Raw genomic sequence first — 18,732 nt, 5'->3', positions numbered from 1 at the left:
GACGTCGCTGCGATGACGTCACTTAAGGTCCGGTTTTTGGGGCGGGGCTTTCTTTGCGGCGCCCTTCAAATCCCGTTCGGTCCCTCCGAGCCGCCATTCCGGTAAACGTCTCTCCTCGGCCGCTTCCTCTCATGCGCTGGCGGCACTTTCTGTGCCGAGCGTTCTCAGGTGAGTGAGTGCATTCATTTCCGGTCCCCCATTGAGCCCGAGGTGTTTCACTAAAAGGCGCCCCTCCTGCAACAGCATCCTTCCACCTTAGTTCCGCCTTGCAGTCTTATTCTACGCTTGCCTGCCATTAAATCTCTCCCACTCAAAAGTCTCCACTCCTTCTTGGTGTCAATTCTTAAAAAGCTCGTTCCTCTTTGTTTTGCTTCCTTCTTATAGTCGTCTTACCCTCTCCTAGCAATATTTCAAAGGAATGATAGTATTGGAAAAGAGAGACCCCCAAAGGTCATCTAGTCCCACCCCTTACTCAGTGCAGAATCTGCAACCAAAGTAGCTGCAGTTTCAAAAGGCTTATTTGCAATGAATACCTAACAGCAGGAGGAGGGTGCATCAAGGTTGCAGAATCAATCAGTTAATAATAATGTCTGTAATGTAATAATACCAATACCTGTATATATAATATGAATAATGTTGTAATATAATAATCGTACTACAACTTATGATTTAGTGCAATATATTATATTATACTATATAATATAATATATATTATGATATTTATATTATATGTATTATACTCTCCTGCCAACCTAGCAGTTTGAAAACATGCAAATGTGAGTAGATCAATAGGTACCGCTCCGGCGGGAAGGTAATGACCATGCAGTCATGACCTTTGAGGTGTCTATGGATAACGCTGGCTCTTGAGCTTAGAAATGGAGATGAGCACCAACCCCCAGAGTCGGTCACGACTGGACTTAACGTCAGGGGAAAACCTTTACCTTTACCTATTATATTATACTAATAGTATAATATACTAGCCGTGTATAATATAATACAGTATAATAATATATAATATATTATACATAACATTATTGATATTATTGGCCAAATTAGTGCAGTACAATAATAATATATCATACCAATTATTGTGCTATGCTAATAATAAAATGTATTAATGTGATTTTATGGCCGGAATCACTAGGTTGCTGTGAGTTTTCCAGGCTGTATGGTCATGTTCCAGAAGCATTCTCTCCGGACATTTTGCCCACATGTATGGAATGCATCCTCAGAGGTTGTGAAGTCTGTTGGAAACTAGGCAAGTGAGGTTTATAGATCTGTAGAATGTTTAGGGGAATGCCAGACATGAAACAATCAGGGCCAGCTAACACCTCCCCCAGGCAGGAAGCAGTCAGGCTTTGAAGCTGCAAGACCATTCAGTGCTAACCAAGGTGGCCAGTTGCAACATTCACACTTGCCTCAAGTGTGAGTTCTTTCTCCCACCCTGAACATTACACAGATATGTAAACCCCACTTGCCTAGTTTCCAACAGCCTAGGAATTGTGGGAGTTGGAGTCCAAAACACCTGGAGGGCCCAAGTTTGCCCATGCCTGACGTAAATGCTTTGGGGATGCTTAATAGCCTGCGTAATAGAGCGGCGGTGGTGAAAATGAGATTGCTTAAAGGGCGTGTGTCCTTTGCGGTTGCTGTTTTGTAAGATTAGTATGCAATCTTAGCAAGTACCTATCACAATAAACTATATACCCTGGGGATAAATAATAATAACAAAGAGAAAGCAGTGGCGCTGAAATGTTATCTTTCCACTGCTTGTCATTTCAAAGCGAAAATGATTTTGTCTTTGGAACACATGCATCTTCAAGGGTTTCATTTCAAGAATCTGTACAGCATTTAAAAGACTCTAATAACAGTGCCAGATTTAACTACTGGAGTATCTTATGTGTGGTGCCAGTGATTATAACTCATGCGCTGTCGCGTGTTTTAAGCAGGGTGACTTCTATTTTCATATAATTCCCCATTGAGTGCTGCACAAAGACAACTGAAGCAGGAAAGACTCAATTACTGCTGGCATCCACAGGGAAATTCACATGCTGAGCTGCTGTAGTAACTAGTTCCATTGATTATAAGCATGGGCAGGCTCTGGAAAGTGGAATTAATTGTTTCCTCAAGCCTTGGCTGCTTGCCATCGGGTGGCACTTCAGGCTGAAGACCAAGCCGCTGCATCTTAACTTGTCTTTGGTTTCATTTCAGTTCAAAAGTTGCTCTTGAACAAGCCTCTTTTCGTTTGAATTATAGAAATAACTAGAGACTTACAGCTGATAATTGTCCTGTTTGTGGCAAATTCTTAAGATTCATCTCCACTATGGAATTAACGTGTATATCCATGTATACGTTGACCTCATGTATAAGTCAAGAGCAGGTTTGGGGGACATAAACATGAATCATATTTGGGAGAGACCGTAAAAAGCCACCCAGTCTGACCCATTTCTGCCATTCAGAAAGACCCAATCAAAGCCCTCCTAACAGATGACCATTCAGTCTCTTTTTTAAAAGGAAGGTGACTCCACCAGACTCCCAGGCAGCAGGATATTCCACTGTCAAAACAGCTCTTAATGCTAAAAATTGATGTGAAATATATGTGAGTTTAAATGCATGGATTACAGTAGAGTCTCACTTATCCAACACTCGCTTATCCAAGGTTCTGGATTATCCAATGCATTTTTGTAGTCAATGTTTTCAATATATCATGATATTTTGGTGCTAAATTAATAAATACAGTAATTACTACATAGCATTACTGCATATTGAACTACTTTTTCTGTCAAATTTGTTGTATAACATGATGTTTTGGTGCTTAATTTGTAAAATCATAACCAAATTTGATGTTTAATAGGCTCTTCCTTAATCCCTCCTTATTATCCAAGATATTCACTTATCCAACATTCTGCCGGCCCGTTTATGTTGGATAAGTTAGACTCTACTGTAGTTAAAAATACCTGTTTGTTTTGGAGTCATCTTTGCCTTATAACATACAATCAGTATACTTAAAGTGAGCTTAAGTGCATCTACACTGTCGAATTAATGCAATTTGACACCATTTGAACTGCCGTAGCTGAATGTGATGGATTCCTGGGAGTTGTAGTTTGATGAGGCCTTAGCACTCTTTGGAAGGAAAACTTACAGCTGTTACACAGGTGAGTCCCCTTCGGGGTCAGAAGGGTGGAGTACAAGTATGAGAAATAAATAAATAAAACCACAACTCCCCTGATTCCATAGCATTGAGCCATGGCAGTTAAAGTGGTGTCAAACTGCTTTAATTCTGCAGTGTATCTGCATCCTTTGACACGAGGATAGTGATATTCAGGACCTGTCTTTAGAGGATGATTCATGAAAAGAGGAAGGCATTGAAAAGACAAACGACCATCCAGTTCAACTTGTTATATCCTGTTTGTCAAACTCCGCATGCCCAGCAGCCAAGGGGTTGCTTCTTCGTAAGCAAACTACCTGTCAAGCAAGTTGCCCAAAGTGAATTAAAGAAACCCGTGCTCCCTTTTCACAGCCAATGTGACCTGGAGAGAAATAGCCTTCTAAGCTTTGGTCACGGTGAGTAAAGCAGCCTTAACGCCTGCCACAAATGTGGCTGCCAGAAAATTGGAGGCCACCCCAATCCATCCATTTTTCAACATGTTGGTTTTTGATAGGAATGGATACACTCTGCTCTTGGGGAATGCATCTACATTGAAGAAATGGATGCTGTTTGATAGCACTTTATCTGCTATGGCTTGGTGCTGTGCAATCATGGGGGTTGTAATTTGATGTGGCATCAGCATTCTTTGGCAGCGAAAGCTAAAGACCTTGTAAAACTACAAATCCCATGACTCCATAGCATTGAGGGAAGACAGACATAGTGGTCAGAATCATCATGCCAAAGTATCTGTATCAGTGGATTTCGGACGAGCCTTTTTCTATTCACTTCCTTGCTTGAAGACTGATTGATAGCAATGCGTCTCTTTCTAGATTGGAAATTCCTCTCCTTGTGAGAAGTTCTGCCTTATTCCTTGTCCTTTCATGGCAAATGATCTTATGAGAGAGCTACATACCATCAGTCCCAGAAAACCTTTGATGGGATCTCTAAGGTTGCCATAAGCCTGAAATAATTGATCCATTGATTCCAGAAATGCAAAAACCTATAATTGAAAATATGTGTTAAAATCACCATTGTTTTTCTTTTCGTTTGGCTTTAACTCTTTAAAAATCAGATCTTTCCCCCGCTTTTTGCTGCCCTTGGCTTCCTTATTACCGAAGTCTGGAAAGGTGAACTTGCCGAAAGACGTGCTATAAATAGGAAAGGCGATTAAAAACGCCTAAGCAGAGAAACCTTTCTTCAGGGTACAATGAGGACTGGCTCCTAATCTTCTTTCCTCCAGATGCCAAACTGCTCTGCCTTTTCTCCCTTTAAGCTTGCAGGCTTTTGATCTCCTCCTATGATTATCTTTTCCTGTCCAGTATTTTCTATGCATACTGGAAGCTCAGCTCTCCAGCCTCAGTGTAAAATCTCAATTTTCTCTCCTCTCATGTATGTACAGGTTGAGTATCCCTTTTCTGAAATGCTTGGGACCTGAAGTGTTTGGTTTTGCGAATATTTGCATATACAGAATAAAAGATCTTGGAGACGGGACCCAAATCAAAACATGGAATTCTTATATGTTTCATAACACCTGCCATATACATCTGAGGGTCATCGAATATTATTTTAAAAATAATTTTATGCATGAAACATTGAGCCACCAAAAAGCAGAAGTGTCACTATTTCGGCCACTCATGTCTTTTGAATTTTTGGAGTTTTTAAAATTTTATGTAAGGTATGCTCAAGCTCACCCATCTAGTTTCAGCTTGATAAAATTTTATTTTATTTATTTTGCAAAAAAAAAAGTCCTGAAAGCAGTTGACCAAGCACTGATTTGTAACCCTTTTGGTACTAATGTTAGAGAGTGGTCCCTGGTCAAAAAAAGATTGGGAACCACTGATCTAGTGGAAGAAGGGCTTGTGTGGGATATGCTGATCTTAAGAAAACTGTCCAAAGTAAGGTTTCCGAACAAAGGAATCTATTAGGAATTAGAGTAAGGGTTCAGTCATTCTTGGCTTCTGCAGTGAGTTTAGAATTGCCTCCTTAATTGGGGCTGAAGAAAAAGAGCGAGGATCGTGGCATAACACACTGGAAATGCAGATGATATATTTGCTGGATGACCAGAAGCATTCTTGTCCTGTTCTCTGGCCAAAAAAAAAGGCCACCAAAGTGGATTGAGGAAAAACAAGACCACCTCTGTTTGCAGCTGATAGTTTTAAAAGATATGAAAGAAAAAATAGGCATTTGGGAGTTAAAAGAGAAAATGCAAAGAGAGAAATGACCCTCCTTCACATCTCGTTTTTCTCTGGGGGAAAAATCCAAAACTGTCCACGTGATTGGCTGAGATAGTGGCATCTTTGCTTTCGGGTGGTTTAGTGTCAAGCATAAAATTGTTTAAAATATTATGCAAAGTTAAGCACGGGCTGCATGTATAAGGTGTATATGAACCATCAATGAATTTTATGTTTAAACCTGGATCCCATTAATAATAATAATAATAATAATAATAATAATAATAATAATAATAATAGCTGTTCTGTCTGTTTATCTGGGGTATGTATCAAAATGCATTCTTTCAAATGTGTTTGTTTTAAGCAAATGGGCTTCTAATATATAGCTTCCTTCTAGAATGGATAAATGATGGAAAGCACCCAATAAATAACGATTCCAGGGTTGCTGCATGCACGTCAAATGTCTTTTCTTTGAAGGTAGTGTTCTCTTTGAGCCCAAAGGTGTGCTTTGTGGAGGTAATTAGGAAACAGCGGGATGTGATTAGGGATTTGAGAGGATGGCTTCCCATTGGCCGTCTCAAGGTGAAGGATGGGGAATTTAAGGCTTTAGGCGCTCGGAAATAGCCAGCCGCTCTCCGCCTGTTGCTTTTCTACCTGTGACATCAAGAACAGCTCGTGGCTCACCAAAAAGTCTAGCCTTGTTGCATTATTGTGCTTGGAAAGGACTTTAGAGAAGCAAAAGGTAAGGAAATTTTGAGACTGATGATGTAGTTTGGAAGCTGGCAATTGGCACCTAAGAAATAGCTACTCTTACCCTCCTGATATTATTTCATTTCGTCTTGTTAGGTGTCAATAGAGGCTCAAATGTGGTCTCTTAAAAAAAAAAAAAAGCTCAAGCTCCTTTTTAAACCTCAGGGAATTCTTTCTGGTTCCTAAAGCATTTCCATTGCTCTCTGCAGAAACAATTGCTATATCCTTTTATCTACAGCATTGGAGTTGCAGTTATATTTTGTACATACTGAGAGTTCAAGAAGGAATGCTCAAACTTATTGCTTGCAATTATACTAGATTGTACCCTACCTTGACCTGTGAGGAGAAGCAAATAACAATAACAATAATAATTATTATTAAAAATAGAAATTGGGTTTTTTTTTATGTCTTCAAATTGTTTCTTGGAAAGATTGCTTCAGAAAAGGTTTGGTTTTGCCTTCGTCTGAGGCTGAGAGAGTGCAACCTGCCTACGGTCATCCAGTAGGTTTTTCGGCTGTGTGACAGCTCAGACACTATCCCCAGAGTCATATTTGATTGGATTAATAATAATAATAATATTGTTTTTTTCTCTCCACAAGGAGACTCAAAACAGTTTGGATTGACCCAGTGCAATCCATGGATAGTAGAGTCAGACCCAAAAAAATGGAAAGTCCAGTTCTGATTATTTTTAAAGCAGCATTAGACAAATTAGCCACGATAGCTTTAAAAAGACCATTGTGCAAGGAAGTAAACTTCTCAGGTGTCTGTTTCCCCCTCTTTGTTCAAGGAGGATTTTGCAGAGTGCATTTTGCTAGACTGCGGGTTTATTGCCAAGAGAAGAGAGGGTGAAGAAGGTGACATGAGAGCCATGATTAAATACTTTAAAGGTTATCCTATGGATGTAGCAAGCTTGTTTTCCACTGCTCTGGAGACTAGGATGGAGTGGAGCTATGGATTCAAATTGCAGGAACAGATTTTCCACCCAAACATTAGGAAGAACTTCCTGACAGTAAGAGCTAGAACATGCTGCCTGGGTGTCCGGTGGAGTCTCCTTCCCTGGAGGTTTTTAAGCAGAGGCTGCATGACTGTCAGGAGGGCTTGGGTTGTGTCTTTCTGCCTGGCAGAAGGGGGTTGGACTGGATAGCCTTTGATAGCCCCTCCTAACAAAGCCACTTCTTTTCTTTCCCAGTTATGACGGGACCAAGGCCAGTTGTCCTGAGCGGGCCCTCGGGTGCTGGGAAGAGCACTTTGCTGAAGAAGCTGCTGAAGGATTACGAAAACGTCTTCGGTTTCAGCGTCTCCCGTGAGTGAGTTCTTTTCTGCCAGGACCAATGGGAACTGAGGGATTCTATGGGAAAACTCAGGATGCATCTACACTGCAGTTGTGGCAGATTGATTCCGTTTGGACTGCCATCCTATGAAATCCAGAGATGTATTCTTCAGTGCAGGCTTATACAAAATGCTTTTAATTTTGGAATACAGTAGAGTCTCACTAATCCAAGACTCGCTTATCCAAGGTTCTGGATTATCCAATGCATTTTTGTAGTCAATGTTTTCAATATATCGTGATATTTTGGTGCTAAATTCGTAAATACAGTAATTACAATATAACATTACTGCGTATTGAACTACCTTTTCAGTGAAATTTGTTATATAACATGATGTTTAGGTCTTCATTTGTAAAATTCATAACCGAATTTGATGTTTAATAGGCTTTTCCTTAATCCGTCCTTATTATCCAAGATATTTGCCCGTTTAGCTTGGATAAGTGAGACTCTACTGTACTTGTATTCGCATATACATAGTGAATGGAGGGAAAGAGGGCTAGTCACACATCCAGCCCATATCTACACTGACCACAATTTCAACCTAAGAAAATGCTTTCACTGTGAAGATAGGAAATCCTGAAACTGGTTTAAGGTCCAGATGATGATGCACAAACCACAGAGCACTGATACACATTAAGGGCTTTCTTTTATGCAGTTTTATGGATGTTTGTTGTCTAGTCCTTGCATTAAATGGTCAGTATGAATGTGGGAGAAGTGTGCCGGTAGTGACAAAGTTTTGGAGTATTTTGGATCTTCAGATAAGGGAGACTAGAAAACCATGCAAGAGGGATTTCTGCTGGTATCAAAACCTAGGGTCCTCTATGTGTCTTGGACTATAACTCCCATAAGTTCATAACCCGGATAATTGACCACTGGGGAAAAGAACATCTTAAGATATATTTCCCAGCTTTTTTCCCTCTTCTTTTCAAGAAACTATCAACTTTGGAGTCTCTTTTGAGGAAGATAAAGCAGGGTATAATAATTATAATAACAACATAATAATAATTATAATAATATACAACCGATTTCCAGGTTTTTCTATTTCCTATTTTATATTTTATATTTCACCCCACCTTTTCCTTTGTTAATTTGCTTTTTTAAAAAGACAGACAGAGAGAAATCCTCTGCTTGAGTTTAGTTATTTCCAAATGAAGCCAAGCCTCCATTTTAACAGATACAGGCTGTTATTACAAGACTGGTGGGGAAAACAAAGGATATATTCCATTCTGGTTTGAGGTTCTCCTACTACTTTACAAATAATGAAAGGCTTGTAGTTTTGTTTGTTAAGAAAATACATATATTTTTATTGCTTTCAGATACCACAAGGAACCCAAGACCGGGAGAAGTCAATGGAAAAGGTGAGTGCCTATATCCAATTCCTACTGTACAAACCAATTTTTGTTCCTGGGTTATAAATGTCATTTCTTATTTGGTTCTATCATAAAAACATGGGGAAAGTTTATTAAACTGCAAAAACCTTGTTTTTGTGGGAAGGAAATCCTGCAATACCACATTTTGCTCTAGTTTTTAACGAACATCTCATCATGGAGTCTCAACATAATTTGCGGCAATCACAAAAACGAAGTTTCTGGAGTAGAGCAACTCCTTTGAAAGTAAGGACCACACAATTAAACAGGAAATAACACTTTCGAACCAGGAACAGAAATGTTTTCAAATTTTGTTACATAGTGTTATTGAGCATTTTGGTAACAAAAGAGGGGTCCTGGACTCAAACCCTGGCAGACAGCAAGCATCCACTGTACCTATTGCTTTTCAGCTTACAAGGGTTTGCAATGCAATATATGCCAGGCAGGGGATAAAAAATAATCATACAAATTATAATATTTAAGAAGAGATTGAAACAGCTACTTTTGGTAAGGATATTCATTGCAGCCACTTATAAGATTGCAACAGCACAATCATATAAAATACAATTAGAGAAGCAACTTAGAAACTAGGCATGGAGATTTCATATAGGGCATTGACTAGCCATCTAAACGTTAATAAGGACTCTCTCTAAAAGGGATATGTTATAGTTTGGGTGCGATTGAAGTGAAGATCCTTTAGCTGTCTAACCTCAGTTGCCTCTCCAGATTATTATCTTTGCTGGCAAGCAGTGAATGTGTGAGAGAGCAAGGAGGCCAGCGTTTGGGTGAGGCCTGCCTTTTCTCGTATAATTAAGAGGATTTTCTTGGATTAAGAGCTCAAGCCAGCTGCACTCACCTTAGCCATGTTCCATTCTGCTTCAACACCCTTTGGTTCTTCTTATACAACATACAAGCACCTCTCGATTAATACAGTTAGGTGAGTTGTTCAGGATGTTAGAATCCTAGAGTTGGAAGAGACCTCATGGGCCATCCAGTCCAATCCCATTCTGTCAAGAAGCAGGAAAATTGCATTCAACGCACCCCCGACAGATGGCCATCCAGTCTCTGTTTCAAAGCCTCCAAAAAAGGAGCTTCCACCACACCCTGGGCCAGAGAGTTCCACTGCTGAACAGCTCTCTCTCATAGTAAGGAAGTTTTTCCTAATGTTCAGGTGGAATCTCCTTTCATGTAGTTTGAAGCCATTGTTCCGTGTCCTAGTCTCCAGAGCAGCAGAAAACGAGCTTGCTCCCTCCTCCCTATGACTTCTCACATATTTCTACATGACCCTCATCATGTCTCCTCTCAGTCTTCTCTTCTGCAGGCTAAACATGCTCAGCTCTTTAAGCCGCTACTCATAGGGCTTGTTCTTTAGACCCGTGATCATTTTAGGACACATTCCATCTTAGAGTCAACATCTCCCTTCAATTGCGGTGCCCAGAATTGAACACAGTGTGATTCCAGGTGTGGTCTGACCAAGGCAGAATAGAATAGTGGGGTAGCATGACTTCCCTGGATCTAGGCCAGGCATGGGCAAACTAAGGCCTGGGGGCCAGATACGGCCCTTCGGGTGCTTAACTCCTCATTTTCCCTGTCCTCTTGCCAGAAGGACACAGCAGCACACTGTGTCCTTATGCCAAAAAGATGGGGGAGGATGGCATGTAGCATCCGAGAGACTTCTGGAGTGCTCTCAGCCACCCTGTGTCTCGCCCTCCTCCCTGCATAAGGATGGCTCAAGGAAGGTATGCAGTGGCTGAGAGCCCTCCAGAGCACCTAAGCTGCCTCCTGCCTCACCTACCTCCCGGCATAATGCCAAGAGGACAGCCCGAGGATCGGGGAGGAGGATTGGGGCAGTTGCCACGTGTCCTTCCTTCCTTCCTTCCTTCCTTCCTTCCTTCCTTCCTTCCTTCCTTCCTTCCTTCCGGCATTAGGATGGGAAGAGCAGCCCAGTCCTTATGCTGGGAGGACAACCTCAGGATGACCCAGGCCCTCTCCTGAGCCCTCCCCACCTGACGTGTGCACGGCCTCCCTCCCTCCCAGCCCTTCCAGCCAGGCCTGCAATGCGGCCCAAGGCAAAAAAGTTTGCCCATGCCTGATCTAGGCACTAGACTCCTATTTATGCAGGCCAAAATCCCATTGGCTTTATTCGCCGCCGCATCACATTATTGGCTCATGTTTAAGATATTGTCTTCAGTACAGTTACTCATACCAAAGGCAGCAATGACCTGCAAATAATAGGGATAGGTTCCTATTTTGCAAGAAAATAATAATAATAATAATAATAATAATAATAATAATAATAATAATAATAATAACTTTATTTTTAAACCCCACTTCCATCTCCCTGAAGGGACTTTGGGTGGCTTACATTAGGCCAAGCACAAAAAAAATAACAGACATTGTAAAAAGAGTAAGAAGAGGTGTCCAACATGTTTCCGCAGGCCTTTTTGTCCAAAACTTAATGCAAATGTGAAATTAAACAAGTAGATTAAGTAAGCCGTGCATGAGAAGATGAAAAGAGCTAGACATTTATAGATAGATAGATAGATAGATAGATAGATAGATAGATAGATAGATAGATGGATAGATAGAGTAAAAGGCTTTCCAAAATGGTGCTTATTTGCCAGAATCTTTATTAACTCATATATAATTGAGTGTCAATAAGTTTAAAGTGTTGTGGTTCATTATATTATTTTTGTTGCTTCCAATCCGTTGCAAAATAAGAGAAAACCGTAATATAATGGAGACATTGTGGCACACGCTAAGCAGCCTATGTCTTACTAGATCATACAGTAGAGTCTCGCTTATCCAACCTTCACTTATCCAATGTTCTGTATTATCCAACTCAGTCTGCTTTTTAGTATTTAATGTTTTTTGTAGTCAGTGTTTTCAATTCATTACTATGTTTAGGTGCTAAATTTGTAAATACAGTAATTACGACATAACATTATCGTGTATTGAACTCCTTTTTCTGTCAGTTTATTGTAAAACATGTTTTGGTGCTTAATTTGTAAAATCATAACATAATTTGATGTTTAATAGTTTTTTCCTTAATCCCTCCTCATTATCCAATGTTTTCACTTATCCAATGTTTTGCCGGCCCGTTTATGTTGGATGAGCGAGACTCTACTGTATTTTTATTCTCAGTAGGCGAATATATAAAGGCAACTAATTTGTAAAATATCTTATTTTCCCCCAGATTACCATTTTGTGACTCGAGAAGAGATGCAGAAGGAAATCGATGCTGGAGGCTTCATTGAAAACGCAGAGTTTTCTGGGAACATGTATGGAACAAGGTATGAAAGGATTTGGAGATTATCCCTATCAAGGCATCTCTAAGTCAGGTATAGGCCAACTTGGGCCCTCCGGGTGTTTTGGACTTCAACTCCCACAATTCCTAACAGCCTACCGGCTGTTAGGAATTGTGGGAGTTGAAGTCCAAAACACCCGGAGGGCCCAAGTTGGCCCATGCCTGACGTAGATCTTCCAATGCGTATGTGAGAATTAATGCAACATCCTCTTCTTCCCTCTCAGCAAAGCTGCCATCCAGGCGGTCCAAGCACAGAACCAAATCTGCATCCTGGATGTCGACATGCAGGGCGTGAAGAACATCAAGAAGACGGACCTGAATCCCATCTACATCTCCGTCCAGCCACCATCCATAGACGTCCTGGTGAGCATTGACTCTGAGCGCATCTCCCATGTAGAGTGGATGCAGTTTGGCACTGCTTTAACATAATCATCATCATTTAATTACTTATTAATCGCCCTCCATCCAAGATGCTCTAGGCGATTTACGAGATAAAATTGTAAAGGATAAAAACATACATACAAATATTGATAAAATTAACATAGATCAAAAGCTCTGGTAAAGAGCCAGGTCTATGATATCCATGGATATCATAGGAGTTGTAGTTTTACAAGGATTTTAGTCTTCTCTGGCAAAGGGTACTGGTGCTTGACTAAAATACAACTCACAGGATTGCCTAGCGTTGAGCCATGGCTGTTAAAGTGGTGTCAAACTGCACTCATTCTGTAGTGTATACGCACCCTCTGTTATTGTTTTTGTTGTTGTTGTGTCTGATTTAGTGCAAAATTTTATTCTGCTTTCAATGCACAATTTTATTCTGTTTTGGGTATCTATAAAGAGAGAAAAGCAAGTTATAAATAAGAAATATAACAACAACAACAACCGGGCTGGGCCGGGCTGTGGCGCAGGCTGTTGAGCAGCTGCAATAAATCATTCTGACCATGAGGTCATGAGTTCGAGGCCAGCCCGTGGCGGGGTGAGCACTTGTCAATTAAAAATTAAAAATAGCCCCCGCTCGTTGCTGACCTAGCAACCCAAAAGATAGTTGCATCTATCAAGTAGGAAATAAGGTACCACTTATAAACTGGGGAGGCAAGTTTAACTAATTTACGACCTGGAATGAGGAAGTGCCGTCAGAGTGGATGATGAAGCAGCTGCTCCCCCCTGTGGCCAGAATAGAACATCCCCTCAGGAGAAGGTTAAATTGCCTCTGCATCTGTCTGTCTCGGTCTCTGTTTGATGTGTTTATGGCATTGAATGTTTGCCCTATGTGTGTATAATGTGATCTGCCCTGAGTCCCCTTCGGGGTGAGAAAGAAGGGCGGAATATAAATACTGTAAATAAATAAATAAACAACAACAATAGTAATACTTTATTTATATTCCTCCCTGCCTCCCCGAAGTGACTCAGGGTGGATTCCAATAACAAAAAGGCAAACATTCAATGCCTGAATACGACAACCAATACACACATAATAGCAAAAAATATTAACCCAATATATAAAAACATATAAGTATAACTTAACATCTGACATTAAATAAGACATAACCCATCAAATAGGGGCCCCTGGTCGCACAGTGTGTTAAAGTGCTGAGCTGCTGAACTTGCGGACCAAAAGGTCCCAGGTTCAAATCCCAGGAGCGGAATGATCGCCTGCTGTTTGCCCCAGCTTCTGCCAACCTAGCAGTTTGAAAACATGCAAATGTGAGTAGATCAATAGACACCGCTCTGGCGGTGCAGTCATGCCGGCTCCATGCAGTCATGCCGGCCACATGGAGATGTCTACGGACAACGCCGGCTCTTTGGCTTAGAAATGGAGATGAGCACCAACCCCCAGAGTCGGACATGACTGGACTTAACGTCAGGGGAAAACCTTTACCTTTAACCCATCAAATAAATTATATCAGTGTAATACTCCAGGAAAGATAACCTCTGGCCTCTGGATATCTTCAACTACACCTCCCATAACACTATATAACAACATTTGAAAAAAATTTCTGTTCCTAGTTTGAAAGTGTTATTTCTTGTTTCATTGTGCAGTAATTATAAAAGTAGCTGTTCTACTCCAGAAACTGTCTGTCTGGCTGCCACAAGCGATGTTGAATTGGTTGAGACTTTATGATAAGACAGTCATTGAAAAACTAAATCACAGGATGCTACAGGATGACCCTCATGCAAAAGCAATTTTTTTTTGCAGTTTAGTAGACCTTGTCCATGTTTTTATGACAGAACCAATTAGGGAATGACATTTATTACCCAGCAACAAAAATCGTGTTACACAGTGTCATCCCATACTATTATTCCATCTCCATCCTCCATCCCACTTCCCTTCCTTAGGGAACTTCCAAGAAAAAAACCCTGCACTTTCTATTTCAGTATTTACACCCAAATCTATCAATTTTCCTTCCCTTCTTGAGTAACATTTTACTGGCTTCGAATAAAGGTTTTTGTACAAGATCTGGTGGATGAATGGCATAAGCACTTTGCATTATTTTAAATTTTGTATATTGTATATTATAATTGTTTTAACTGTTTTAATGTTTATTTTATTGTACTATGGTGTATTGGCATAAATTGCCAGTCTGTAAGCCGCCCTGAGTCCCTGCGGGTTAGAAGGGCCGGGTAGAAATAATAGAAATAAATAAATAAATAAATAAATAAACATTTTACTAGAAAAAATGCAAATTCTGCTTCTTTTGGTTAAAAAAGTTTTTGTTGGAGGGGTCTGTCGCAGTCAGTAGGCCAAAAATGCCCAGTGATCAACATAAGAGTGTTTGCATCAAAATGAAGAAGCAAGACACAGAATGATTTGGAACCCATAAGCAAATAATAAGGATTTTTCCAGCCAGGCTGAGCTACTGATCATTGTTTTCTTTTTTTCCTCTTTTGTTAAGGAAAAACGGTTACGGGACAGACAGACAGAAACAGAAGACAGTTTACAGAAACGGCTACATGCAGCTCGTGTCGATATGGAGCTCAGTGAGTATGCAGGGATTGTATTCCTTTGCTGGCATCCCTGTTATAATCAATTTATTGTTGTTGTTGTTGATTTATTATTATAGATTTATTTCTACATAACAACACAGCACACATGCATATTGGGTCCAAGTGTCTAGGATTCATCTCTGAATACCAGACTCTTCCCAAGGATATTAGAGGTATATTATTACTTACTTACCTAGGCAATCCCTTGTAGCCTGAGGATGATGGCCTTCCAAGTATAGTGTTCTGACGGTGGATACGTAGGTGACGGTGGAGCCCTATTCTTGACCTGCATGTTCTTCCGCAGTGAGGACATTGGTGGAAGATGGTCCTGGTCAGGGTTGGCATGATGTGCCTTCCTCTTGACACACTTCTCCCTTTCACCCTCCATTCATGCCTCTTCAAATTCCACAGCACTTCTGGTCACAGCTGACCTCCAGTTGGAGCACTCAAGGGCCAGGGCTTCTCAGTTCTCTGTGTCTATGCCACAGTTTTTAAAGTTAGCTTTAAGCCCATCTTTAAATCTCTTTTCCTGTCTACTAACATTCCGTTTTCTGTTCTTGAGTTGGGAATTGAGTAGCTGCTTTGGAAAACGGTGATCGTTGGGCATTTGGACGTGGTCAGTCCAGTGGAGTTGATGGCGTAGGAAAATTGTTTTTGCTTCTTCCAGCTTGCTCACATATGCCTGTCTTCCCAAGAGATTTGCAGGATTTTTTAGAGGCAACGCTGATGGAATCGTTCCAGGAGTTGAGTGTGACACCTGTAGATCGTCCACTTTTCACAGGCATATAACAGGGTTGGGATGACAGTAGCTTTATAAGCAAGCACCTTTGTGTCCCTATGGATGTCCCGATCCGCAAAAACTCTTTGTTTCATTCAGAAGGATGCAGAGCTCAGGCGGTGTTGTATTTCAGCGCCAATGTTGACTTTTGTGGAGAGGTGGCTGCCAAGGGAGCAGAAATTGTGAACATTTTCTAGCGTTACACCATTAAGTTGTATTTCTGACATTGCAGAGGGATTTCATAGTTATTTTTGAACAGTAGACAATTTTTATTTGTTAAAGTGACACCAAGATACTAGAGAGCCAGGACGACATATTTGCCTGAAGTGGAGTATACATTATTATTATTATTATTATTATTATTATTATTATTATTATTATTATTATTATTATTATTATTATGGAGCCTCTGGTGGCCTAGGGGATAAAAGCCTCATGACTTGAAGGTTGGGTTGCTGACCTGAAGGCTGCCAGATCCGAATCCCACCCGGGGAGAGCGTGGATGAGCTCCCTCTATCAGCTCCAGCTCCATGCGGGGACATGAGAGAAGCCTCCCACAAGGATGGTAAAACATCAAAACATCCGGGTGTCCCCTGGGCAACGTCCTTGCAGACGGCCAATTCTCTCACTCCAGAAGCAACTCCGGTTGCTCCTGACACGAAAAAAAATATTATTATTATTATTATTATTATTATTATTATTATTATTATTGACACAAAGACATAGTATGACACAGCAAACAAGATCTATATGCTGGATTTCATATCACAAAATCACAAGTCAAACACTTCCCAATTGTCTAGGACTGTGTGATGTGTTTTTGAATGATGCACGCAGATCCCAGTAGGATGGCCTTTTGCAGTTGGCAGATCGTAATTTTGTCAATGTCTGTTGTTTCCAAATGCCGGCTGAGATCTTTTGGCACGGCACCCAGTGTGCCCATCACCACCGGGACCACCTGTACTGGTTTATGCCAGAGCCTTTGCAGTTCGATCTTGAGGTCCTGATAGCGGCTGAGTTTTTCCTGTTATTATTATTATTATTATTATTATTATTATTATTATTATTATTATTATTATTATTCTGCCCCAGACTGATCTTCTGCCCCTTGCTTCATCCAGGTAGCCCAAAAAATCTGCATGAAATCCCTGTTATATAGGAAATATTTGTATAACACTCAAACATACATATTTTTACTGGAGCTTGTCGAAGAGACACTGGGCCATTGCAGCCTGATTTGAAACCATAATAATAATAATAATTTTATTTTTATACCCCACCCCATCTCCCCGAAGGGACTCAGGGCGGCTTACATGGGGCCAAGCCCAGGTCACAAACAATATAAAAATATAACAATAAAACAATCAATCAACAATAAAACAAGTCATAGGTCAAGATACAGTAAATATACTATGATAAAATCCTGGGTCGGCTCTCAAAAAGAACTGGGCCAAAAAAGTGCAATTAGTGTCAGATTCAATCAAGGTGAGGTAGATCCCAGAACTATTGTCCATTTCAATTCTGTTTTTAGTCAACAGCAATCCTAAAGAGGAGAAGGATATAATGCTCAAAGCTGTTCTCCTACTTGACAACTAGAGCCCTCTTATTAGGGATCTCTATAAGTTGCAAGCTCTCTGGCATGAAATTTGTGAAGCGCTCTGTGTCTTCCTCGGCACATCAAGAAAGAGCCGAAATGTGAACTATGCCCTTAAAAGATCATGCGCTTGACGCTTTAGCTTTGGATTTTATTGTCTCTTTTTCATTTTCCAGGTAAAGAGCCAGGTCTTTTTGACTTGGTCATCGTTAACAACGACTTGGAAGAAGCATATTCTGAACTGAAAAGCGTTCTTGCTGACGTAAGTTTCCAAAATCGCTTTGGGTGCATCTACAGCAGGCACTGGCAAACTTGGGCCCTCCAGGTGTTTTGGACTCCAACTCCCACAATTCCTAACAGCCGGTAGGCTGTTAGGAATTGTGGGAGTTGGAGTCCAAAACACCTGGAGGGCCCAAGTTTGCATGTGCCTGTCTCTGCAACGGAAAGTCAAACCTCGTTCCTTTGTCTCCTTGCAGGAAATCCAGAAGGCGCAGGGATCCAAGAAATCATGAAGCCCAGCTGCTGGGACCTTGACGACATTCCCGGTGTCTTTTGCTGCTTGTTGTTCCGCGTTAGAGAAAAATAAAGACACTCACACACACACATTCCCTTCCAGGACCCATTTAGGGTACTTTCTATTAAAGAAGAAAAGCTTCCAAACTCAGTCTTGGTGTTTGTTCTTCTCTCTGTGGGAGAAACCTTTCATCAACAATGCATAAAGTGAAGGGAAGTTTATAATTTTTTAAGAAGGGTGCTGTTGTCTGGTAGGTGCTTGTCTCAGCTATGATTATTATTATTCCACTTTTATTTCTTGATTGAGGTGCAAAATGGCTCACAATATTAAAGGTTTGTATATCTGCAAACCATGCTTTCATGTATCTGAGGGTGCATCTACATTGCAAAGTGAATGGAGCTCCCTTGAGTCTCTGTTTTAGAGAGATAAAGGATGATGATAGTGATGGTAGTAGTGGTAATAATAATAATAATAATAATAATAATAATAATAATAATAATAATAATAACAATGTAGTTTGACCCTACTTTTGTCTCTGTTTTAGAGAGATAAAGGATGATGATGGTGATGGTAGTAGTGATAATAATAATAATAATAATAATAATAATAATAATAATAATAATAATGTAGTTTGACCCTACTTTTGTCTCTGTTTTAGAGAGATAAAGGATGATGGTAGTGATGGTAGTAGTGATAATAATAATAATAATAATAATAATGTAGTTTGACCCTACTTTTGTCTCTGTTTTAGAGAGATAAAGAATGATGATAGTGATGATGATGATGATGTAGT

The 18,732-nt window shown here is 40.4% G+C and overlaps 1 protein-coding gene across 2 annotated transcripts; it reads left to right on the top strand.

Annotated features, from left to right (window-relative positions):
* The first annotated feature begins 1 nt into the window (after window position 1).
* On the top strand, window positions 2-18,089 carry guk1 (guanylate kinase 1). Of its 2 annotated transcripts, none has more exons than XM_062984079.1 (8): window positions 2-168; window positions 7,256-7,369; window positions 8,711-8,752; window positions 11,958-12,054; window positions 12,293-12,431; window positions 14,963-15,047; window positions 17,602-17,687; window positions 17,902-18,089. In XM_062984079.1, the coding sequence occupies exons 1-8, from the start codon at window positions 132-134 to the stop codon at window positions 17,935-17,937; spliced, it is 636 nt and encodes a 211-aa protein (XP_062840149.1). In that variant the 5' UTR covers window positions 2-131; the 3' UTR covers window positions 17,938-18,089. The 2 variants fall into 2 exon arrangements, with proteins under 2 accessions (XP_062840149.1, XP_062840150.1); XM_062984080.1 differs by lacking the exon at window positions 2-168 and adding an exon at window positions 5,911-6,058.
* Window positions 18,090-18,732: the final 643 nt, after the last annotated feature.

Source organism: Anolis carolinensis, chromosome 6 (genome assembly GCF_035594765.1).
Source record: "Anolis carolinensis isolate JA03-04 chromosome 6, rAnoCar3.1.pri, whole genome shotgun sequence".
Taxonomy (NCBI): domain Eukaryota; kingdom Metazoa; phylum Chordata; class Lepidosauria; order Squamata; family Dactyloidae; genus Anolis; species Anolis carolinensis.
The sequence above is the reverse complement of the archived record's forward strand: the minus strand, read 5'-3'. Positions and strand labels throughout refer to the sequence as shown.

Bases quoted from the DNA above. Each gene is read 5' to 3' on its own strand.
- guk1 (XM_062984079.1), top strand. From the start codon at position 132: ATGCGCTGGCGGCACTTTCTGTGCCGAGCGTTCTCAG. The intron at 12,432-14,962 runs GTGAGCATTGAC...TCTTTTGTTAAG, and splicing joins CACCATCCATAGACGTCCTG to GAAAAACGGTTACGGGACAG. The intron at 15,048-17,601 runs GTGAGTATGCAG...TTCATTTTCCAG, and splicing joins TCGTGTCGATATGGAGCTCA to GTAAAGAGCCAGGTCTTTTT.